We start from the raw sequence: 24,893 nt of genomic DNA on the forward strand, positions 1-24,893 counted from the left end.
GCTTCGGATCAGTGCGGTGCGCCGGTCGCAGCACGCCGGCAGCAGTGGCCATTGGAGGGTAAACCAACGGTAAAGGAAGACCTTTCTCTCTGTCTCTCTCTCACTGTCCACTCTGCCTGTCAACAAAAAATAATAAAATTTAAAAAAAGATAACCTATGATGATATTCTTAATATCTGGGCATTCCTCTGGCTCTAAACTTCTTTGCCTTGGAATGACAGAAATCTGATGAATGTACAAAATGTTTCCTTTGTGCTGTACATGAGAGATGGTTGTGCCTCATTTTGCCTTTCTTTAAGAAATGATTTTGAGTCAGAAAAGTCTGCTTATGATAAAAAGTAAAAATGATAGTTTGACTTATAGTACTGTATAATATACTTTGGGCTCATTTAAGGTGACAGGCACTTTGTAAATGATTTCCCTCCCTGGTAAGTTATAGTAAACTTTCTCTTTTTTTTTTAGAAATTTCATGAAGAAAGTCCTGATTCCAAGATGTCCTGAGATCTTGTGTTTCCACGAGGATCATTGAACTGTTACTTTAAAAACAAAATTAGAAAAACTGTATTTGAGTAAATGGATAGATTTTACTCTGCAAAAGAGCACACCTATGCTGCCTGTTGCAGTGACTAGCCACCAATGTTAACATCTTCATATTTTGTATTCCTAATAACAGTGATGACTGAGAAACTATTTGAGTTGCCAGCTGACAGAATTAACTGTTAATATTTTCCTTGGCATAATTTCTTTAAAAGTACAGTGTAAATTCAAGGCTGGACCAACCAACCACACTCAGTTATTATTGCTATTAGAAAATAGTATTTGTCATGTTTACTTTTGTTCCTGGTTATTTTCTTTCCTGCATTATTTAGTTAAGTAATGGCTTTTGAAAAAGTAAAGTTCAATAATAACTAAGGCTGTGATGTTTTTCAATATAAAAAGCACAGCTAGTGGCCAAAGTGAAACAGGGGGTACCATTCTGATGAATAAGCTGTACTAAAAACTCTATACGGATAAAAGGACTCAATTTAACACAAAGACAGATGACACACAAAACTGGAAACAGCTGGAATGCTATTGATATTATTTTTCAGAGAGTTGTTAGTTCTCTGTGTATCTACTACTAAGAGGTCTAGCCATAACTGTGCATAGAAAAATAATTATCTTTCTCTATAGAAATGAAGGGGATAATATATGGTAAATTATGTTCTTGTATCCTCCTACAGTAGTATAAACTGACAGAGTAATTTGAGTCTGTTTTCTTCCCCAGTCTTGGGCTGGTATTCCCTTTTTATATGCATCTAAATTATTTCCCACCTCTTTTTCACTTATGTTAGGCAAGTGTTAATATTCTACTGGCTTTATGACCCTGTAGCAACTGAAAGGAAAAGGCCACTTTGACTGAGGGTGATCTCAGTCCTGCAGCACGGGGCAAGGAGCACTCTTCTAGGAATTATGGGGAGTTGATTCCTGAGAAACAATGCACTATTTTCCCATGAACGGTGCTGTTCTGAAGTCTTCAAATTTTTCCCTATGATAAAAAATGACATTAATTTCAATTTTAAAAAAGGCAGACTGAAATTTCTTGAAACATCTCTTCTCCCTGAGCTGCAGTGAGTGTGATTCACTTGTCACCTCAGTGCTTTACAGTTTGAAGTGGTCACTTACCTGATGGTTCCCACAGCCTTAGGCTTTACAGGGTCATATCACTGACTTAAAATGAAAAATACACTCCTGTTACATCTGTAAAGAGCAAAATAACACACTCCAGAACTTGCAGTTGTAGCATTAGTTATACAGTTTTGGGTGTTGCTACCCACGGGATGCCTGCTTGTCACTCTCACCTGTGTCTGGACCTGTGCTTACGCTCCATTTTCCTTTTGGCATGTGGAAAGCTGTCAGTGCAGTGTAAGGCCAACGTATGTGTGTGGCTTCTATGTGTTGATGTAATGTTTTGGTATTCTTGTCTGTCTCATTTATTTTTTTAGTGCAGTAAACAAAAATAGCCTGTTAGTTGTGAATGAAGGCTACTTTTCTGTTAGTTTCTATTTTCCCTGCCCTGTGCATTTAAGCTGAATTGTGTTGAATTGTGTGGTGTTGGTTTTGTTTATACAGCCAGATTTTACCCCTTTTGTGTGATGGTCTTCCTTTGTTCTTTGAATGTGCTTGTCTTCTAATTTGTTTTCTTCTCTTCTAATATATTCTTCCCTCCACCCCAACCCTTTCTTTCTTTCTCTCTCTGATTGAGAGGCATTGAATTACGTTTTCAGTAGTACAGGCTTCTTGCCGATATGAAGGGAACTTATCAGAAAGAGACCTACTATGGGTCATTTAATTTTGAATACAGTTTTCAATCGTTCAAGTTTTGGATGGTTTATATCTAATGTGTGTTTCATTTTTTTGGAAAGCTATATTTTGTATTTAGGAAATGGTATACTATTTTGCTATTTGTACTGAGTGAGTACATTGGCATAAATATAGAAATTTATATATATACATATATATAAACTATTCTTTTTTTGCCACACATTTTTGTGGTAAATTTGTGAGTTTGTCTGATGTTCTACCACAACGTGGCGTCTGATAACAGTGAGGGGGGGTTTGTTATGTCTTTATTGAGTATTTAAGTAACTTTTGAAACAAATGACCTGTTCATCTGTGGCCGTTCCATCAGGCAGTTCCTGGATGTCATTAGTGGGCCAAAGGCAGCTTGCTGTGTTGCTGGGTCTTCCACTCAGCAAACAAAGAATAAGGAAACCTATCAAGGCAGTTGTGTCAAGTGGTATTTCACAAGAATGAGCCATTCAGTCTTTGCTCACTATATATTTAATATTTTATTATTGTTCTTATTGTTCTTATTAATTGGCTTTCTGTATTCTATGCCTTTTATTTATAAGGACACTAAAAATGTTTGTAATTTTAATAACATTTCTCCATCTTGTAAGATTCAGAGCTACTTTATAAATTCTCTGACCCAAAAATATTTTCCTCAATATATCTTCTCTCCCCTGGCCCCTGTTGGAGAAAATTATAGTTCAGGTTATGAAAAGGATCAGCCACACAATCCAGTACTTCAGCTTTCAGATGTAAAACACTAACCCTAAGGGGTTGACTGTAATACCAGAGAAAGCAAACCAAGCAGGTATTTTTAAAAGCAGGAATAAAAAACTACATTTACTTCTGAATTTTTTTCTGAGATTACATAAGAGACTCAAGAAGTCTGTTCATTCACCAAGTTCCAATTAGAATGTTTGTTGCTACCGCACTATGGAAGGAAGTGGTGGCAAGAAGGCTGGCTTGTGTGCTGATTTGTGTTCTGTGGTTTAGCAAGAGATTTATCAGTCTAAAATGTGGATTGGCAATGCCAAGTCACTGGGACCAATTTTTTGTTTTATAATATCTAAGTGTAGAACAGAACATATACCTGAACTATAGTGATTCAATTGGATGGAGGCAGAAAACCCAATTTTTATTCTCATAAATTTTGTGGTTATTTATACAAGGGCTGTGCTTACTACCATATTCTTATTCAAAATGATTTTTTTTACATTGTTAAATGATTCTTACCCCTAAAGGTCAATGTTAAGTACAACATTCTGAATACATGATTTGGTTACAAAGAGTATTTGTCTTATTGAAGAGTTAGCTCAGTGGTTGATACTTGTGCTAATACAATTTCCCAGTTATTGTTACAAGTTATAGCTACATATGGGAGAGACTGTGCATCAGCAAAGGCCTTGGAGACAATTTCTATTAAATTTATTTTTGGCAGAAGGACCTAAATAAACTGTGAACCACATTTTGTTTCTTTATATTACATTCAATTCTTGCTTATTCACATAAATCCTTGGAGCTTATCTGTGTGTGTGTGTGTGTGCGTGTTACTCCTTTTGTCATTCCATTATATACTCCACATCTACATAGGAGGAAGATAATTAGAAATTATAGGTTGCTTCTGAGCTTATCATCTTTGTGATCAGAGTCTCATGTTGTTACTTAGCTAACATGAATCTGTTTTACTCATTCTCCCTAGACAGGTTTTTAAAGGGCTTCATTTATTATAGAAATATTAGTAAGGGATTTTCCTTCCATGTTTCCCTTCCTCCCTCCTTACCTCTCTCCCTTCCTTCCTTCTTTTCATACATTCTTCCATCTTTCCATCCCACCTTGCTTTTTTGGGGGAATAATATCATATGTGCTATACTTCGGAATTTCATTATAGTGCATTTCTTGCCCCCTCAGAACCTCAGCTACTCTACCTAGAAAAAATAATATCCAAGGAAACGGGAAGAAGCTCTGTCTGCCCCTCCAGAAGTAAAATAAAATTCCTTTTGACCTTTTAAGCCATTATAAATAGTGTTATTTTGGAAAAGTGGAATCTGTTAGTTCCATCATCAAATAAGGACCAGAATAAAATGATTTGATAATTAAAGTCTCAAATTCAACCTGGTTATAAATACTTACTAGAGGTAACCTAAAAGTTTTTTACTTTTCCATTGAAAATTTCTGTTCTGATGTCTGTTTCCTAATAGATTTTTAAAACTGACATTTACATGAGATTGATTAGCTTTACTCACATCCTCACCACAGGTTTCATCCCTAACCAAGTTAGCCATCTTGCATCTGAGTGCTTCTGATTATGTGGAAGGGTTCAATGTCAGTGAACAAGGGAGACCGTGCAGGTCAACAGACGGAACAGAAGATGAACTCAAGCATATATATATCCTAGTATGTGGATTAGTACAATCTCATAACATACTAAGAAGAGGTTTTTCTATTCTGCCTGTTTGTGTCACTACAGGTAAATTGTAGAGATAATCTTTATAATAGAGGAAATATCAGCATTATATTTATGAAGTTTGTGAATTGTCCTAATGCTTTGATTATTTCCTTAATCCCTATTTATTTTCATGCCATTCTAGCCTCATTTATTAATAAAACTCTGGCTGTACTCCACTTGATTTTTCAGGAAATTTTTTACAGTAATATTTTAAATATAGATTGTTTTTGGAAAAAGTGCCTTTTTACCATGATAGTACCCCCCTTATAATTTCATTTTTCACTGTTATTAAAAAGATAAGCAGCTCATTTTAACAGATCTCAGCCATCACTTTTTCCATTTGAACATTCATTTTTCCGCTTAGCCATTCTTTTTTCCATTTCTTGGTCACCATAGAATACTTCAGAAATTCCTTTATGTGAAGAATAACAGAAAAGAAGCACTGCCAGAAGTTCCCAAAGGCAGGTAAGTGAGAGGTTACAGAATTAGACTTTCTATAAGTTTATCTTCCTCTCAGCCAGCTAATAATAGGTCTAATTTGGAGCCTAAGGAATATTTTATTGTCTTTGAGACTCCTTGCACACAATGGTTGTAGTTAAATTTCTGGAAGGAGGTATTTAAAGGATCTTTTTTGGTCTAAAGTAAAATTAAATGGATTAAAAGAAATTACTAAAACATAGTTTAGATGAGGCCTGGTAATGTCACATCAGAGCCTCAGTTGATTGCCTCGCTAGGAAAATAGCATCAGAGGAAATGAGGTTACCTTGGAGTCTCCAGACCTAAGTGACAATTAGCAGTTGACCAGATAACAGTGAGACTGAGTAGGCTTCTCTTGTTTTTGCTCCTTTTGCTTCTACTCTAGCTCCTTACCACATGGTGGCGCTTGAAGAGAGGCCAGGGTAGTAGTACCTTGGGGAGAGAGCTGCTTTAGTCACGCAAGTATTTCTGTGACTGTTAGTGGCACTGAAGACTGCACACCTTATGCCACATTCTTAATACCATATTGATATTATGCACTTTAATCATTCCAGAGAAACTGAGAATGCAGTATAGTAATGATCTTCTTAATGAATACATCTTAATTAACCATTCAGAATACTGTCTCTCTTTATTTTAGGTAGCTGACTTAGTATGAACGTTATGTGACTATTTTCTTAAAGGACTAAAAAGGAGTTAAGCCTTTGAAATGCAGTTGAACAAGGAAAATGATTACATTTTTACAGATAGTCTTAGAAATATTGAAATAGTCGATCTACTAATGTATATGTTTGAGAGTTCATTAAAACCAGCTCTCTTCCTATATATTTTGTGTCAGGTCTATAGGAACATTATGTAATTTTCTATGTATGATTTTGTGTAAACTAGTGTTTCTGAAAATGCAGTCCTCAGCCCATCAGCTAGCATCAGTATCACCTGGGAACTAGTTAGAAATGCACGTTCTTGGGCCCTGTCCCAGACATTCTGGGTCAGGAACTCTGGAGTGGGGCCCAGCAGTCTGTGTTTTAGCAAGCCCTCCAGGTGACGCTGATGCACACTGAATCTGAGAACCACCGGGATGAACTCATCTAGTGGGAACTGGAAAGTCCCTCTTCCCACTGGTGCACTCAGCTTTCAGCTGTCATTAACCATTTATTAGCAGTTACAATGTAGTATCAGTATTGCCTAAGAAGGGGATATACAATTAATCTAGTTATTGATAACTCAACTTTGTTTGGCATTTTCCTGCCATTTAACTAAAAAGTTTACAGTGACTGATTAAGTATATATGTGCAATGTTCTATGTTTCTTTTAATTATTGTAACATTTAATTAGTGAATATAATTGATGGGTGCTAACGTTCCCTGTCATCCCTAAAATGGGCATATTGTGGGCTCTACAATACAAGCTTTCTTTTCATTGCCTCTTACTTTGCCAGCAGACCACAGTTTTGCTCTACCTGGACCAATTCTCAGAACGAAATTGTCATTCCTTGTATTTATAGGTGTATCTGAGATAGTTAGCAAGATGGCTGGCCAGGTTGACACAACACCTTATTTTCTTTTTTCAAGAGGTCAAACTTCTTTAAAAGTAGCTTGTTTGTATAAGAACTGAGGCAGTAGAGATGTAGCTGTCCTTAGGGCTTACGCTTTAGACTTGAGTTATTTACCAAAATAAATATTAGGTAAGATAATATATAATTTGGGCATTTTTCCTGGTAAATAGATAACCACAAAATAAAGACTTATTCGCTTTTACCTCCTTGTGTAAATTGGTACCTCCCTAACTGTTCTAATCTTCCTCCTAATGTTTATAAATCGTTAGTTAACTCAAGAATAAAAATAAATGTATAGTCACTTTGTTAAAATCACCACTGTCCTCTTTCCTTAATCCTGGCAGTGGAAATATATGTGGCTTGCTCTACAAACTTCACAAACTTTGGTGCTGGCAAATACACAGGCAAACTGTTGTTGAGAGATACTCATTACATTCCTCTTCCTTCCTTAATCCCTCTCCCTTTCCCTCATTCACTCATAATATATTCCTGTACTCAAAGCATTCTACCATAATTCTGTTCGACTCCAACTTGGAATACCTCCTTTAAGAATTCCACGTGTAACCAGACCGTCCCTGCTTGCTCACTCATGTGTTCATATGCGCTCTCATATCCATCCCTCCCCGTCTCTGTCTCTGTCTCTCTCCAGAAGTCATTTGCCTGGTTTAAAATATTTTATAGGATTGCTTATTATTATTTTAGCTAATAAACCTCAGGACAACACACAGACACACACACAGGATGCCAGACATTTTTGAGAGTGGGTTTGGAATCAGATTCTTTGTCTATTAACGAACTATCCTGCACTGAAGTGATTGTGACCATAGTAGTTACAGACTGATTCCAGTGTACTTGAGCTCACTTCTTTTGATCTAATGAATGTATCTGTTCACCTTGTTCCCTTACTTCTTCGATAAGCTCCAAGTAGCTGCCACTTTGACACTTGCAAGTTCCACTCACTTGTTTTAGTCTTCTAAGTATACTACAGATATTTCATTAAACAGTTTCAAGTGGTTTAGCTATCATTCTGCCAATTTACAATTTTTCACTTAATTTTATTTGAGCACACTGATCAACCACTGACCTGCCTTCTTCCATTGTCCTGCGATGACGAAAGGTTACATTTGTGTGTCTGTGGCTTTCATAGTTGGGATTTCAGAGCACTGATGCCAGGGATTTCCAGTTTGTTCTCTGGGGGAATTTCATTTGCATCTATGTTTTTAGCTATCTGTGATAACTTGTTAAATATTAAAAAGATATTTTGCTTCTATTGGAACATTTGTATACTCGCAACTATATTTCTGTAAACAGCTGCAGTCAAAAATAAAACATTGAAAGTTTTCATTTTGCGTGGGTAGTTGTCTTTTTTCCTCAAACCCCGTGAGTGAATGCATGTGCGTGCATATTAGTTTTGAGCAACATGATTATGAGGCTGAAATTATAAAATCATTAGGAAAGAAACATGAACTACAAAAATTTTTGAAGTCAGTTCATACCCACTAATTTGCCAGGCAGAACACAAATGACTCAGTGTGACACAGTTTGTTTTACTGTTTTACTTAGTTTAAATGTCCTTTGTTTAACATATACCCATGGAGATGTTTTTGATGAAAAATCTCCCAACCTCCCAATCTCAGAGCAATTTTAGGGGTTGTATGGGTAACATACTACACATTTTTAAACTTATATGTATTTTAGTGAAACTAGAAAAAAATGTGTTCCCCTACCAGACCATGTGGGGGAAGTGAGTCATATTAAAGTATAATATTAAATAAATACTAATACAGAATATATCATTATGTGCATAAAACTAAAGCTTAAGAGATGTGGCAGGGCTGGTGCTGTGACATAGAGGGTAAAGCTGCCGCCAGTAGTGCCAGCATCCCATACAGGTGCCAGTTTGAGTCCTGGCTGCTCCACTTCCTATCCAGCTCTCTGCTATGGCCTGGGAGAGCAGTAGAAGATGGCCCAAGTCCTTGGGCCCCTGCAAGACCTGAAAGAAGCTCCCGGCTCCTGGCTTCAGATTGGTGCAGCTCTGGCCATTGCAGCCATCTGCAACCAGAAGACAGAAGACCTCTCTCCCTCTCCGCCCCCGGCCTCTCTGTATCTCCGCCTTTCAAATAAATAAATCTTTTTAAAAAGAGGTATGGTGTTACTTTTTATTTATTTGAAAGACAGAGTGTGGGCAAGGCTAGGCAAAAGCCAGGAGCCAGAAACTCAACGCAGGTCTACGATGTGGGTGGCAATGACCGAACTCCTTGGGCTATCACCTGCTTCCTCCCAGGGTAGACATTAGCAGAAAGCTGGAACCAGAAGCAGAGCCAGGACTCGAACCCAGGCATTCCGATAAGTGATGTGAGTGTCCCAAATGGTGTGTTAGCTGCTAGGCTGAGCACTCATCTTGAGATGCTGGTTTCAATAGGATGCTTATACCTTATCAGACTATTGACTCTAAGAAACAGTGGCAATTTTTGACATCCCATGCGTAACCCCTAAATGAATAGTCACTTAAAATAACATACATACATAAGGGGGCTTCAAAAAGTTCACGGAGGGGCCGGCATGACCTACCGGGGAAACTGCTGCCTCCAGTGCCAGCAACCGTTATTGGTGCCAGTTGGAGTCCCAGCTGCTCCACTTCTGATCCAGCTCCCTGCTAATTCACCTGGGAAAAGCAGCAGAAGATGGCCCAAGTGCTTTGTGGAAGACTGAAGAAGCTCCTGGCTCCAGGCTTTGGCCTGCCTAGCCTGGACCATTGAAGCCATCTGGGGGATGAATCAGCAGATAGAAGCTCATCTCTCTAATTTGGACTTTCAGATAAGTAAGTCAGCTTGTCTCTTATCACATTTACATTAAAATCTAAGTGCTATGAGGGCAGGTACTTGGCTTTGTTCATTGTATTCCCAGTGCAACTTCCAAGCCCAGTGATTAGATAAATCAGGGCATAAGTATTGTCCTGAGGGCATTTACATTTACATTTTTATTGATTTTTTTAAAGATTTCTTTTTATTTATTTGAAAGAGTTACACAGAGAAAGGAGAGGCAGAGAAAGAGAGAGAGAGTCTTCGTGCAATGGTTCACTCCTCAATTGGCTGCAACGGCCGGAACTGCGCCGATCAGGAGCCAGGAGCTTCTTCCATAGCAGAGAGCTGGATAGGAAGTAGAGTAGCCAAGACTCGAACCGGCACCCATTTGGGATGCCGTCGCTTCAGGCCAGGGCATTAACCCGCTGTGCCACAGTGCCGGCCCCACATTTTTGATTTCTACACTGCTCTATTCTCTGGCTCTCAGATTTGCAAGGCAAAGACAGAGATGTCCCATCTTCTGATTTACTCCCCCAAATGTGCAAACGAGGAGCCAGAAACTCAATCCAGGTTCCCTATGTGTGTGGCAGGCATGTTGAGCCATTGCTGCCACCTCCCATGGTCTGCGTTAGCAGGAAGCTGGAGGTCCAAGTGTAGCAGGACTCAAACCAAGGCACTTCAGTGTGGGAAATGGGTAACCCAAGTGGCACCCCACCAACTGCCCACCCCTTTCCTGGTTCTAGTTTAAGTTTGTGGGAGGATCTGAATAGGTTGTCCCATTACCATTCAGTATAAAGCAGCCCTGTTGAGCAAGTTCTCAAACTATATACCTGTGGGTTTGTGGCCTGTAATTTAATAATTCTCTGGTCCCATCTTCCAGCAGATTCTGCTTTTGCCTGAATGCTGATGTCACTAGTGTCACTGATACCAATGAGTATGGTCCTATATTTATTTAGATTTTATTTGAAACTTTCAGAAATTTATACAAAATCACCGTGAAGAAGACAACACCCAGCCATCTGCTACCATGGATATTGTTTAGAGAAGAAAGCCAGCGCCAGCCAGCAGCCAGCATCTGTGCATGTGGTTCTCCTGTGAGCTGTTTGCCATTTGCAGGCAACCTTGCTTAGCAACATTTCTCTTACTTTTTTGCACACACCACAAGAGGGCAGTCTTATATTCTATTTGGATTATTAGACCAACAGTATGAAAAGAGGTACTTCAAGAATTTAAACAAAAATCAGAATGCTATGACAAAACTGTTCAAAGTTATTAAAACTCGGCTGGCGCCACGGCTCACTAGGCTAATCCTCCGCCTATGGTGCCGGCACCCTGGGTTCTAGTCCTGGTTGGGGCATTGCTTCTGTCCCGGTTGCTCCTCTTCCAGTCCAGCTCTCTGCTGTGGCCCGGGAAGGCAGTGGAGAATGCCCTGCACCCGCAAGAGAGACCAAGAGGAAGCACCTGGCTCCTGGCTTCGGATCGGCGCAGCGCGCTGGCCGTAGCAGCCACTTGGGAGGTGAACCAACGGAAGGAAGACCTTTCTCTCTCTCTCTCTCACTGTCTAACTCTGCCTGTCAAAAAATTTTTTTAAAAAAATTTTTAAAAAAGTTACTAAAACTCTGGGCTTAGAATTTCATCCTAAAATTCTGAGGCCAAAATACAGCCTTAAAAGGAAAGTCTTCAGTTTAGCAATAATACAGAAAACAGCCTTTCAGAAGTTTGTATAGATCACAAATAAGGTTAGTTTAGGGGGAAAACTTTTAAATATTTAAGGTTGCCTTTCCTGAATTCATGTAGCACTTGTAGGGTGTAGATATGTTGGCTTACTCCTGCAAACATTAAATTAGAAAATTGAGGGGTGGGCATTGTGATTCAGTGGGTTAAGCCGCCACTTGCAATGCCCACATCCTATTTTGGAGTGCCTGGTTCATGTCCCAGCTCCTCCGCACTTCTGATATAGCTTCCTGCTAACATGCCTGGGAGGCAGCAGATGATGGCGCTAGTAGTTGGGTTCTTGCAACCCACATGGGAGACCCAGGTGGAGTTCCTGGCTCTTGGCTTCAGCTTGACCTGCCTCCACTGTTGTAGGCATTTGCTAAGTGACCTAGCAGAAAGATGAGTCCCTCTCTCAATGCCTTTCAAATAAATAAAATAAATTAATCTCTTATTTAAAAAGATTGAAGTGAGGTAGAGATCGTAGTTATTCATTTCAGGGTATCTGTGTGAGCTCTACACAAACAAGGTAAGCTGAAGGTAGAGTAATCCTCATATCAGGAATATTAGTCACTGGGTAGTAATTGAAACAAATATATATCACAAACAAGCGTCAGATTACTAACGACCAAACAAGTCCCTTAGGTCTGATGGATTCAGTCATTTCTTTGAGCAATTCCCTTCTGCCATAAACCACAGAGAGGTAATTAAAATAGGTCATCGGAGAATTGGATGCTCTCTAGCCAGAGTTAGTCCTAAAAATTTAGCCCTAAAAACAAAGAATCCAGGGCAACTCCTATTGGAGTACTAACCCGGGTTCAATTCCTGGCACAGCTTCCTGCCGGCACGGTGCCAGAAGGCAGCAGGAGAGGACTGCTCAAGGGGTTGGGTTCCTCCTGCTGAGTGAGAGACTTGGATTGATTCCCAGCACGGACTGCAGCCCAGCCCAGTCCTGGCTGATGTAGGCATTTGGGGAGTGACCCAGCAGATAGGCATTCTCACATTCTGCCTCTCAGATAGATAAAGTTTAATTTTAAAAAAATTAAACTTATGGATAACCCTAAAGAATCCCTTCTGGCGTTCTTGCATGCCTTTCCCTGACATATGTCTTAAAATGGCCTCTTGAGCCTAATCAGATTTTGTTTCTATGTCATAACAACCTAATCATGTTTCATTTAGCAATAAAATTAAAGTGCTGTAAAATATGTGAATAGAGGATGTTACTTCTCCTAGTCATTTTTGTTAAAGATTTATTTATTTGAAAGACAGTTATATAGAGAGGTAGAGAGAGAGGTCTCCCATCCACTGGTTCACTTCCCCAAATGGTTGCAGCGGCCGGAGCTAAGCCAATCCGAAGCCAGGAGCCAGGAGCTTCCTCTGGGCCCCCCATGTGGGGGGTCATCCACTTGGGTCGTCATCCACTGCTTTCCCAGGCCATAGCAAAGGGCCGGATCTGAAGTGGAGCAGCCAGGACTTGTACCAGTGCCCACATGGGATGCCGGCGCTTCAGGCCAGAGCTTTAACCCGCTGTGCCACAGTGCAGCCCCTGCTACTCATGTCTCATGGGATAAGAAAACCCCAATCGGAAGCACTGAAGCAAGAAGGGAGGCCTGATCAAAGCTTAGGGATCTTATTTGCTGGCTTTGATCTGGTTGTCAGTTGGGATGGACTTGCCCAAGTGATGGCCCACAGAGAGGCCAACTGCCTTGTTTTTCTGCTCTTCTTGCACCTCTTTTTTCATTAAGAACCCTGTCTGGAAGTTTAGGTCAAAAAGGCTGCTTGGAGGAAAATACAGAGGAGCCTCATCCCAAATACTCCCCAGGCGCTCCTTCCACCGCTGCAGGATCTGGACCCGGGCGTCCTCTGGAGTGTGCCCGATGCTGTACGTCAGCTGAGGTTCCAGGACTTGGAATCCACAGAAATGCAGAATGCCGCTCTGGGGAGACACAAAGCGCAGGGCTAAGTCACAGAACCAACCCCATGTCGCTGGGCTTGCCGACAAGCAACAGGAGTTCAAGGGCACGGCTTCCCAACAAGACTCCAGCGAGGAGGCCTCGGCTCCCCGGGGTCAGCTCACGGCTGTGCCCTCTCTACCTGGCTGTCGCCTGTTTGAGTCTATTCAGCTGGGCGCTTCTGGAACTGAGAAACACCTTGAATCTGTGCCAGCCTGGATTCTCTGCCAAAAGCGCCCAGGGAGGGCCTCGTGCCAAGGCTCCAGATGCGCATTTCGCCGCCTCTCGGCTCCTTAACAAGTCCTCAGAAATGATGCTTCCCGCCAGCCTCTTCCTTCCTTCGAAAAGATTATCTTGAGCGCCCACCAGAAAGCCCACCCCAGACTGCGGTTTTATGTGTCTCTACCAACCGGCTGGATCCGACCACTGTTCTGAAGTTGACTTGGGTCCTAAGAGGACCCATGAGACCGTCTTGGCCAGTTGGAGAGGCCTGGAAGACTGGAGAGTGACGTCAGGCCAGCGTCCAGAGAAGCAGGGCCTGAGGCTGCCCAGAGCGAGGCTCAGCTGCGGGAGCCCTTGCCCACGTGCGCCCATGTGTGTAGGCTGTAATGGCGGGGGCCTGGGGAGACAGGCAGCCCCCTGTGGCTCTGCCTCGTGACCCTGCCTTCATCAGCACCCTCGGTGTGGTGTTCGGGCCGCCGTCTGGAGGCTTGAGACCCCCACAGAAAGCCCAATGAACTCCGCTGAACGTGCCTTGGAAACCACGTACCTGAATTGGCCAGAGAATGATGTTCATGTCCCCGTGGATACCCTGGAGAGAGTACATGGAGCCGCTGCCTCCCGTGGTGATGGAAAGCAGAGCCTTCTTCTTCTGCAAAGAAAACAGCAGCTTCATTCACGGCACTCGCGTGCCCCGGGGGACAGGGCGCTAACGGGACAGCCCAGGGAGGGCAGCGCACCAGGCCTCTGGATCTGCTGGTCCCCTTCCCGCTTGAGCTCCCCTGAGCTACACAGGAAGAGTGTGCACAAGCAGCAGCCCACGTGGTCCACAGACAGGAGCCCGGGCACGCCAAGGCCTCCACATGCCCGCTCTGGCCAGTCAGTCAAGGCTGGCGCAGTAACCAACAGCAGTGTGGCTGCTGGCTGCTCAGCCGGATTAGCTGTGTGCAGTTTGTTTCTACCTTTCCCCACCGCTTCTGGACACGGCCGAGGGTAAGACCTGCACAAGAGGGGCGCTGGCCACTACGGCGCACAGGTTAAGCTGCCAGTGGCGCCCCCTGTCTAAGCTCCAGATGCAGTAGTCCCCGCTGTACTGAGTACCTGCTAACGGACCTAGCAAGTGCCGGAGTCCTTACCACCTAGATGGCGCTCCTGGCTCCTGGGCCAGCCCAGCCCCGGCCGCGGCAGCCATCTGGGGAGTGAACCAGCTGGATGGGAATTTCTTTCTCTCTCTGTCTCCTTTTTCTCTGTCACTCAGCCTTTCACATAAATAAAATAAATCTTTTAAAAAATAAAATAAGAGGTCTGAAAAGCTTTCATGTACAATATTTAGGGCTCAAAGAAACCCAAAGATTTTCTTTTTAATATGGAAAGTTTCAAACACACATAAAGAGGAGAAAGTAGTGCAATGACACATCCATCACCCAGCTCCACCTCTCAGTGTTCTGCCACCCTAGTATTTGTAAACATTTCATTTGAAAGGCAGACACAGAGATCGTCCTCTGCTTCACTTCCCCCCATACCCTCAGCAGTTAGGTCTGGGCCAGGTAGCCCAGAACTCAATCTGGGTCTCCCACAGGTGGCAGAAACCCAAGGAGTTGGGCCATCACCTGCTGCCTCCCGGGGTGTGCATTAGCAGGAAGCTGGATTGGAAGCAGAAGAGCTGGGACTCGAACCAGGCGCTCTTGAGATGGGACGTGGGCATCCCATGGTGCAACTTTAACCGCCGCGCCACACTGCCTGCCATTCTAATTTTATCTACCTCTCTCCCTGCTTGCTATTCCTGGGGTACTTCAGACCAAATGGCCAATCATGTCATCCAAAATCCTTGATCACGCCTCTCTCTCAAAGGACCCAGAGCCTCGCCTTTAGTACCTATTCGTGCTCAAAGCTGTGCCCCGAACAGAATCTACCCAGAATCCACCTGCTGGAGAACACGGCGTCGTCCACCTACCCGGAAGGGCCCCTTGTCATACATGGAGGCGTACGTGTAGGCGAACTCCCCGATGAGCACTCGCTCGTACCAGCCCTTCAGAATGGCAGGGACTCCAAACCACTGCAGCGGGAACTGTGGGACAGAGACAGCCCGGAGGTCAAATCGGGGGCGCCCAGCTCAGACGGCGGAGCAGGGTGCTGGGCTGCTGCCCATGGCGTCACGGCAGGGGGCGCTCCCTTCCCTGGGCCTCTGTCCAGCCCTTTAGGAGGAACGAACTCACTGAAGAGAAAACGGTCTGACTTGCACTTACAGTGGACAAAACCCAGAAGCACAAGCAGGCGGCTTCGCGGGACTGCACTTTTCTTTTTTAAAATTTATTTGACAGGCAGAGTTAGACAGTGAGAGAGAGACAGACAGAAAGGTCTTCCTTCCGTTGGTTCAGCCCTCAAATGGCCGCTACAGCTGGTGCGCTTCGACGATCCGAAGCCAGGAGCCAGGTGCTTCTCCTGATCTCCCATGCAGGTGCAGAGCCCAAGGACTTGGGCCATCCTCCATTGCCTTCCCACAGCAAAGAGCTGGACTGGAAGAGAGGCAACCGGGACAGAACCGGTGCCCCAACTGGGACTAGAACTCGGGGTGCCGGTGCCACAGGTGAAGGATTAGCCTAGTGAGCCGCAGCGCCAGCCGACATTTTATTTTCATGTGGAAAGACGATCATGGTGCAATGACTTTGCCAGGATAAGCCTTTTCCTGCCACCTGCTAGGAAGCTGTCAGAAGACACACACAGTCTGCAGGGCCTCCACTGCCCTTGTGTGTGGCACGGTTTGGCGGTGTACAACCGGCACAGCTGTACTGACAGGGAAGCAGGCGTGTGTCAGACAGAGCCACGCGTGCAGAACACCAAGGTCCTTTCCCATCCTGAAACGCAGCGATTCTGACAAGAGGACAGGGCTGCTGCTGCCATGGCTACGCCAGGGTAAGAAGCTGTAGAAAATGGGGATCCAGCAGGCGTCCCGTGGGGCGCCACAGGCCCGGGGCGAGGAGGCAGAATAGAGGACTTTAAGGCCAGGACGCTCTGCAGCTGAAGGAACAGCCTGTAGCCCCCTGTTGTGTACTTCCAGGGTCAGGACAGTCCCTGGTCGGTGGAGCTGGCGGCAGCAAAGGCACTGCCTGCAGCCCAGCACGGGGAGGCAGGACGCTGACGAGCGCACACCATTCCAGAGTGGGAGGACGAGGGCCGTGGTCCCCCAGCCTGGAAGCCAGCGTCCCCGGCTTCGCCCCACCAACCCTGCAGGATTCTCCGGGAGCTGCGCACACCCTGAGCGTCCAGCAGGAACCCCCGCTGGACGGGGAGGTCAGGCACCCTGGGGGAAAGAGCTCAAGGCCTCCACGTGCTCCTTTGCAGGTGCTCTCGTGCACATAAGGAGCAACATACCTGCAAACCTGCGGGATCCCGCGCCTCGACGCCACCGGCCCTGTGTGCAGACGGCGGTGGGGAGTGACTTTCCCAGGAGGCGAGGGCTCATCAGGTGACAGGGCGAGCCTACGGAGAACTCGCTGTCCCCGACACCCCGTCTGCTGTCCCGTCCTCCCCTACCTGAAATACCACCAGGTCTGCGGCCTGCAGCTTCTTCTGCTCGGCCACGATGTCCGGGCTCAGCCGGCCTTCCTTATAAGCCAGAGTGGACTCGGCAGGGTACTGGAAGTTCTCGGGGTCCTTCAGCTTGCCTGCACACAGGGCAAAGAGAGGCTGAGGCCCAGGCACCCACGGGCAAGGACGGCCCCCACGAAGTGCAGGGGAGGCAGGGCTCGCACCTGTGATGTCCTTCCTGGAAAGGACGGGGTTGAAGTTCATGGCGTACAGGTCCGACTCGGCCACCTCCCAGCCTGTCCTCTTCAAGGCCTCCACGGCGGCCTCCTTCATGGCATAGTTGAAGGACGTCCTCTCGGCGTGGGCCAGGACGATCAGTGCTTTCCTGACTGTGGACGGACACAGGCAAGTGGACCAAGGCCATTACCTGCCGAGTGGCCCGTATCCCAAACACTTGGAGCCAGAAGTGTTTTGGATTTCAGAGGGTTTATATATATATATAATATATATTATATATATATATATGAAAGGCAGAGTGACAGAGAGGCAGAGGCAGAGGCAGAGAGAGAGGTCTTCCATCCACAGGTTCACTCCCCAAATGGCTGCAACAGCTGGAGCTGCACCGATCCAAAGCCAGGAGCTAGGAGCTTCCTCCAGGGTCTCACATACAGCTACAGGGGCCCAAGGTCTTGGGCCATCTTCTACTGCTTTCCCAGGCCATAGCATAGAACTGGATCCAAAGTGGAGCAACCAGGTCTTGAACCGGCGGCCACATGGGATGCTGGCGCTGCAGGTGGCAGCTTTACCCACAGCACTGGCCCAATGAATAAATCTTTTTAAACAATGTTCAAGGCACATTCAGCTTTGCTCCATCGTTGCAGTTTGGGGGAGTGTGCCCTACAGAGTAAAGGCATCAGGATATGGGCGCAAGGATTGCATCCCACACCACTCTTGATTGGCAAAAGTGAGATGGTCTGTTTATGGGGACCATTTTAATCAATTGCAGCTACATCCACAGGACAGGATAATAAGCCATTAGCAAGAAACCCAGGAGGATCTCCTCGACACATTATTAACAGGACGCAAGCAAAGGTCAATCTATTTTTATTTAAAAGGAAGGCAGGAGGGAGGGACGTGCATACTCCAGTATGTGGATTGGCATGAGGGGCCAACACAGGGAGCCACCATAGGAGAGGGGACTCTCTCTAGGCTAGCTGAGTGGATGCGGAGGCCAGGACCGGAGCCTCACTGCGCAGCCACAGCACGGGCCGTGGTCTTCTCCCAGCGCCAGAACCACCTGTGCTGGCACCGTCCCTGCTGCAGCTCAGGTGTTTATTGTCAGGAGGAGGGGCCCTGGCAAGGCCGTGAGACCACGAGCCTCACTCCTCGCTAACGTGCTCAAGGCGCCCACAGCGGCGGCTGCAGCAGGTGTGCGCCGGCTCCCGGTCCCACCTGCCTCTCTGCAGACGCGGAACCCCTGGGAGCCTTGACCCGGAGCTTCCCGCTCTCCAGAGCTGTGACGGGTAAACTGCCGGCCTCGATGTGGGCGCTCTGCGACACAGCTCGGCGGGGCTGGGACATGCGGGATCCCACCCCGACGCGGGAGAACCCGGCGGCGCCCGAGAGCTAAGCAGTGACCACACGGTGAGTAGGCAGCAGGGGTAACTCCGACCCAAATGCACGCCGCAGTGTGCAGCTGTGTGGGGAAGGACCGGAGAAGGGGGATGACCCAGCCACTGCTCCTGGGACGTCCTGCCCTGGGAGGGAGGCCACCTGGACGGGTCGGTCCTGCTGGAAGAGCTCCAGGTAACTAAGATCGTGCGGGCGGCCGCGTGGGCCCCGGGCCCCTCCTGCTTGCATCCCTGGCCGCCCTGGCGCAGGGGCCCCCGGGCTCAGGCCAAGCGCAGGTTTGACAGGCTTGGGCCCCGGTCCCAGCCTCTTTGAGAGTCTGGCGTTTGCGCTGGCTGATGCCTGAAATGCCGCGGAAGTGACTGCGCTGTGGCAGGCTGGGAAAGGGGGAGGCTGACTTCACCACACTCACACCCCGCTTCCTCCCGGTGCATCCACGCCGGGGGCTGCAGTCCTGGCGGCTCCGTTGCCACTGTCCTTTGCGTTGCTCTCTGTGTCTGAGGGACACTGCCGCCTTCCTTCGGTGGACTTCCCAGCGGTGCTACAGGGATTGCCTGACTCAGTAAACAAGGAAACCGGCGGGGCTGGACGTCCACGCTTGCTCTTTTCTTCTTTCTTAAGATTATTTTATTTTATTTGAAAGGTAGAGTTAGAGAGGAGAGACAGAGGCCTCCCTTCCGCTGGTTCACTCCCCAAATGGCCGCAATGGCCTGAGCTGACTCGGGGAGAGGTAGCACAGGCCGGGGCCCCCTGGGACCCAGCTGTTGCTTCTCGCACCTGCACACTTCACCCCTGCAGAGCTGGGGGAGCTTTCCAGGCGGGACTGCTCTCTGCTCCTGCTTTGCCCACAGCCTGATGGTTTCCCACCCCTGGGCACCCCTGGGCTCCCTCCAGATCCTGAGAGCACCAACCTAAGGAAAGTGAGCTAGCTGTGCCACAAGTCAGCAGGCTGAGCCCAGCCTCCATCCACTCCTGGGGAGCCTGTGACCCTGCTCACAGCCTCCCACACCCGTGGGAGGGGCAGCTCTCTGAAAGCTGCAGAAACAGAGCTGTAGAACGGACTTTGAGATCAGAGCGACCAGCCCTGCTATTGCTGGTAGCGTGAGGACACTGAACACCTGCTTCCTAAGGTTGTTGGGAACACTGGAGACTTCTACTTAGACGGGTTAGCATAATGCCTGGCACACAGTAGGTGCTCAGTCAAGGGTAATCTTCCTCCTCCTCCTCTTCCTCCTATCCCCCTCCTACCCCCCACTTCTTCATCAATATCTTCCCTACGGAGGAATCCTGTGGAGTAAAATAAGAAGATTTGATACCCAGGGCATCAGAGAGGCTTCGGCTCGAACCTCTGAGCCAGCAGGCCGTCCTGGGGCTGGGGTGCTCAGCCAGGTGCCCACAGTCGCACCTGGGCCTGGAGAGGGCACGGGGTTCCTGGAAGTTCCGTAACCAGCGGCTACTTTGTTGGAACAGCACTAGAGTTGTCAGGCTACTGGAGACAGAGGAAAATGTTGGGAGTTTTGTTACTGAAACCTCTTTGGAAATCGCCGCACTCACTTTTCCATGCCCTCTTGCCCTGCCCCTTTTCCTGGACACCCAGGCTCATGCTGTGGCCACGTGGCCCTCGGGGCCCTGGCTGTGCACCGAGCCCCACACAGCCGCAGGTGGCTGCTGGCTGCCCCGCGGCAGCTCTGCTTAGCTGTTGGGAGACTGAAGGCCTGTGAAAATGGAAACATCTGAGCGGGAAACGATGAAGTCAGCGGGGGCCATGCCGGCCTGAGCGAGCTGATCTCTTGGATCACCAGCAGGTCTCTGGCGAGGCCCCGCGGTGGGGGTGGCCTTGTTTGAGAAGCACTGAGAGTGGATGGGAGCGGGATTTGCCTTTGGGGCAGCATCTGGTGCAGACAGGAAGGGACTTGGAGCATTCCGGCGCATTTGGTAGTTTAGAAGAGGCCAAGGTGAGGGTGGCGGGAGGGTGAACTCGCCTGTCATTGCTGGGTACACCCCGCGATCCGAGGAAGATACGGGGGTGTAGAAGTGGCCCTGTACAGAAAAGACTTGAGTACTGACTGAGGGCTGTGGGCCTCTGCTCCCCACCAGGTAAACCCCTGCGGCTCAGCCTTGAACCTGGGGCCCTCCTGATCTATATAGCGGCCTGCATCTTGACTTGAATCTACAAAGCCACTTTTGTAAGTGCAGGAAGACTAAATTAGGAGGCCTAAACCAGGAGCCAGGAGCTTCTTCAGGGTCTCCCATGTGGATTCAGGGGCCCAAGCACTTGGGCCACCTTCCACTGCTTTCCCAAGCACATTAGCAGGGAGCTGGATTGGAAGTGGAGCAGCTGGGAATCGAACTGATGCCAATATGGGATGCTGGTGCTGATGGGCTGCTTGGCCACAGTCCCGGCCCCTCACGGTTTACTCCTAATGAGCTAGCTACCCAACAACAGGCATGCCCGTGACCTTGACAGTGTAGAAGCACCAGGCACAGATAAGAATAGCGCATTTCCCTCAAACATAACCCAGAAAAGCCCAGCACCGGGACTACAGAGACTTAAAAACACACAGAACGCTGCTCTGCAGCGAACAAGACTGGGGGAAGTGCTTATATGCTGGAGATAAGAGGATCCCTGGGAGATGGACCACGCAGAGTTGTAACCCTGAGGCCCTCGATTTCACATCATTTTTCATGGGGCTCGTCTGGACCCGGAGGGCTCGCCTCCCTTTGCTGCTCCCTAACCAGCACTGTGTTCTGGGACAGCACAGAGCTCAGAATTTGCCTCCCGAGAGGCTCAAACAGCTACTCCAGGGCTGGGTGACATCAGCGTGACCGAGACGTAAGGGACCGAGTTCCACAGTGGCAGCCGTGAGCCTCAGGGTGGCCCATTAGCCAGGGTCTTCTGAAGGGGCCGCCAGTGCTGCTGCACCTTGGAAGACCGATGGCATTATCCTCAGCACCTCATTCTATTTTTGGGTGTTTTGCTGAGAGACTGACAGAGCCCCCTTCTGGGTCACTCCCCGAATCTCCGCTGGGGCCGGGCAGGGTGCAGAAGCCAGGAGATGGGAACTCGGCCAGGTGCCCCACATGGGTGACCGTCACCTCTGTCTCCCAGGGTCTGTATGCATTGGCAGGAAGTTGGGGTCGGGCGCCAGAGCCAGGAATCAAATCCATGTACTCTAGTATGGGACATGAGCATCTCAACACCACCCCAGTACTGGCACTTGCACATCAGTGTGTCACCGGGTCATGAGGGAGGTGTATCTAATTCAAGTGAACAGTTCAAGCACAGCTCAGCGCGTCTCTCCACACACTGTGCTTTGCTGTCAGATGGCCATTGCTGTGAAACAGGCTCCCGGTCCATCTTTGTTTCCCCTCACCTGTCTTTGATCTCACCCCACGTCCCTGTTGGCCCCCTTTCCTTTCTCCCCCTGAAGTGCTAATGTTCCCGTGAACCCATCTGCTCAGCCTCTCCACCACGGTTCCCTGGGCACCTGCTACGTGCCAGGCACTGTTCCAGGCACTTGAGATACATCGGTGTACAAAACACACCAATCGGCAGGCGCCGTGGCTTAACAGGCTAATCCTCCGCCTTGCGGCGCCTGCACACCGGGTTCTAGTCCCGGTTGGGGCGCCGGATTCTATCCTGGTTGCCCCTCTTCCAGGCCAGCTCTCTGCTATGGCCCGGGAAGGCAGTGGAGGATGGCCCAAGTGCTTGGGCCCTGCACCCGCATGGGAGACCAGGAGAAGCACCTGGCTCCTGGCTTCGGATCAGCGCGATGCGCTGGCCGCAGCAGCCATTGGAGGGTGAACCAACGGCAAAAAGGAAGACCTTTCTCTCTGTCTCTCTCTCTCACTATCCACTCTGCCTGTCAAAAAAAAAAAAAAAAAACCCACACCAATCTTTGGTCTTCATGGAACCTGATTCTGTTCCCTAGAGAGTGACCTCTGCCCTCTGCCATGGCTCCGACACTCCACTCCTCTCTGCCTTCCCCCTTGGGCCAATCTGAAACCCAGAACTGTTAGTAACCTTCCAGATAAAACTCTGCTCTTCCAAGCTGCATGATTTCTCTGATGACCAATGCAGTAGCAAGTAATAGCAGGAAAAAAAAATGGAGAAAGGCATTATGGGATACTGTCCACTGTACAGTGTACCTGTTGCTGTTAGCAGTAAAACATTATCCATCTGAGCTCTTTGGCAGAGAATAAGTCACCAAGGAACACTGCGTAGAAACAGAAGAGCAAGCCCTCAGATCACTTCCGGGCTTTCTGCCCCCGGCCTGGTCACAAGCATGCAGGGTTGCATGCCTCCGCACACAAGCGCCCCGGATTCCCTTAAAGGTTGGCTGGCTACAGCTAAAACTCGTTCTGCAAGATCCACATCTTCCCTTTTCCCTCGTTACCACTCCCTCTTCATGTTTCATTTACACAAATGAGGTGGGCTTCAGAAAGGCACGGACAATGGAATTACAAGATACATTGGGGGGGCCAGTGCTGTGGTGGAGTGAGTAAAGCCGCTGCCTGCAGTGCCGGCATCCCATATGGGCACTAGTTCAAGTCCTGGCTGCTCCACTTCCGATCCAGCGCTCTGCTATGGCCTGGGAAAGCACTGGAAGATGGCCCAAGTCCTTGGGCCCCTGTACCCTCATAGGAGACCCAGAAGAAGCTCCTGGCTTCGGATGGGTGCAGCTCCGGCTGCTGTGGCCATCTGGGGAGTGAACCAGTGGATGCCAGAGACCTTTCTCTCTGCCTCTGCCTCTCTGTAACTCTGCCTTGCAAATAAACCTTAAAAAAATACATTGGGGTGAGCCTTGTGGTGCAGCAGGTTGAGCCGCTGCCTAAGGACACGTACATCCCGTGACGGAGTGCTTGGTTCCAGTCTGCACTTCCCACCCAGCTTCCTGCTAACGTGTCTGGAAGGCAGCAGATGATGGCCCAAGTCCTTGGGCCCCTGCCACCCATGTTGGAGACCAGATGAAGCGCCTAGTCTCTTGGCTTTGGCCTGGCACAGCCCTAGCTATTGTGGGCATTTGGGGAGTGAACCAGTGGATGGAAGATCTCTCTGTCTACCTTCATGTTGAAGTATGTCTAATTTATAAATTAAACGTTATCATAGGGATGTAGGTATAGGAAAAGACAGTGTATACAGAATTCAGTACCACCTGCAGGCTCAGGCATCCCGTGGAGGCCTTGGAATGTTGGGGGGGGGGGGCACTGTGGACAGAAACAGCAGCTGCCACGCCTGCCCGGTGAGCGAGAATAATCACTCCGTGCACCTCTGCCAGCAACTCCCGGGCCTCCAGCCCCTGCTCGGCCTCATCTGAGGCTCTAGCAGCTGCAGTGGCAATGGCCTCCCCCACCTCCTTAGCAAGCCGCGGTTCCGAGTGCATGCATGAGCCCATTTTCAGAGGTGGACCTCGGTTCTGGAAACCGGAAATCACCAAGAGGCAGAGCTGTGCTGTGTGTGCGGGTGTGTGTGTGGGGGGGGGGGTGCTCAATCCAGGTGTGCCCCTCTAGAAGAGCAATGCAGGTCCCCCCACCAGGCAGGGACCCACACCTTAAAGTGGAGCCACCTATTCTCAGCGTTAGCAACTGCCTCCAATGTGCTTGCAGTAGTCTGGGGCCAAGCGAGGCGTCCACCGGGGGCTGGGCTTGGCCTCTTGTGCTGACTTCGCCTCCTGTTTTGAAGGCAAACGTCTGGCTCCAAGTTCAAGTCTGTCTGAAGCCCTCACCCGCTGGCCCTCTCCCGACTCTGGGCCGGGGCCCATCCCGGGCCCCTCGCCTCTTTCACTTTCTGGGTCTGAACAGAACTCCGAGCCGAGGCCCTACGGCCTGCTCCGGGTGACGCCAGCGTCCTGCCCTGCGTACTCACCAGCCATGGCTCCCACGGCGCGCCACCCGTGCGGAGACGCAGGAGACCCGGCACCCGGCGCGGACTGGCGGGGCCGCAGGTTGTCCCCTGGCCTTGGCGAGGCACCAGCGGGGCGGGGCGTCAGCTAAGCCTAAGCCAGGCTGGCTGGCCGACTACAGGCTCCTTTATATGCGGAGAGCCAGCGGGGCGGGGCGCTGGCCTGGGGGTCTCGATGGGATCGAGGGGCTGGGGGACGGGCTTGCCCCAGGGCCCCCGGCCAAAGTGGGTGCAGAGGATTTCCTATACGCCCAGATTCTGCTGAGTCACGGTGACTCTGGACTTGGGGGACCCAGAGCAACAAGGAAATGTATTTAGTTTTTAACTTCCTGTGGAAA

At 48.4% G+C, this 24,893-nt stretch overlaps 2 protein-coding genes across 9 annotated transcripts in view; one reads left to right on the forward strand and one right to left on the reverse strand.

Moving 5' to 3' along the window:
* The window catches only part of NFAT5 (nuclear factor of activated T cells 5), a 161,693-nt gene extending 153,536 nt beyond the window's left edge, over positions 1-8,157 (forward strand). For all 8 annotated transcript variants that reach the window (XM_062177899.1, XM_062177900.1, XM_062177902.1 and 5 more), the window contains one exon: positions 462-8,157. The gene's annotated coding sequence lies outside the window, so the exon portion shown is untranslated. The remainder of the gene's footprint in view (positions 1-461) is intronic.
* Positions 8,158-8,349: 192 nt separating this feature from the next.
* NQO1 (NAD(P)H quinone dehydrogenase 1) lies at positions 8,350-24,646 on the reverse strand. The gene is made up of 6 exons (XM_062177908.1): positions 24,520-24,646; positions 17,249-17,413; positions 17,031-17,161; positions 15,451-15,564; positions 14,047-14,148; positions 8,350-13,261 (listed from the first exon to the last, which is right to left on the reverse strand). Exons 1-6 carry the CDS (start codon positions 24,524-24,526, stop codon positions 12,956-12,958), a joined length of 825 nt encoding a protein of 274 aa, XP_062033892.1. The 5' UTR covers positions 24,527-24,646; the 3' UTR covers positions 8,350-12,955.
* Positions 24,647-24,893: the final 247 nt, after the last annotated feature.

The sequence above is a fragment of the Lepus europaeus genome, chromosome 19 (assembly GCF_033115175.1).
Source record: "Lepus europaeus isolate LE1 chromosome 19, mLepTim1.pri, whole genome shotgun sequence".
In the NCBI taxonomy this organism is placed as follows: Eukaryota; Metazoa; Chordata; class Mammalia; order Lagomorpha; family Leporidae; genus Lepus; species Lepus europaeus.

Excerpts from the sequence above, each read along its gene's own strand:
- NQO1 (XM_062177908.1), bottom strand. Across the intron at positions 14,149-15,450 it reads ATGACAAGGGGCCCTTCCGG|AAGAAGAAGGCTCTGCTTTC; the intron begins GTAGGTGGACGA and ends TTTTCTTTGCAG. Across the intron at positions 13,262-14,046 it reads TCATTCTCTGGCCAATTCAG|AGCGGCATTCTGCATTTCTG; the intron begins GTACGTGGTTTC and ends GTGTCTCCCCAG.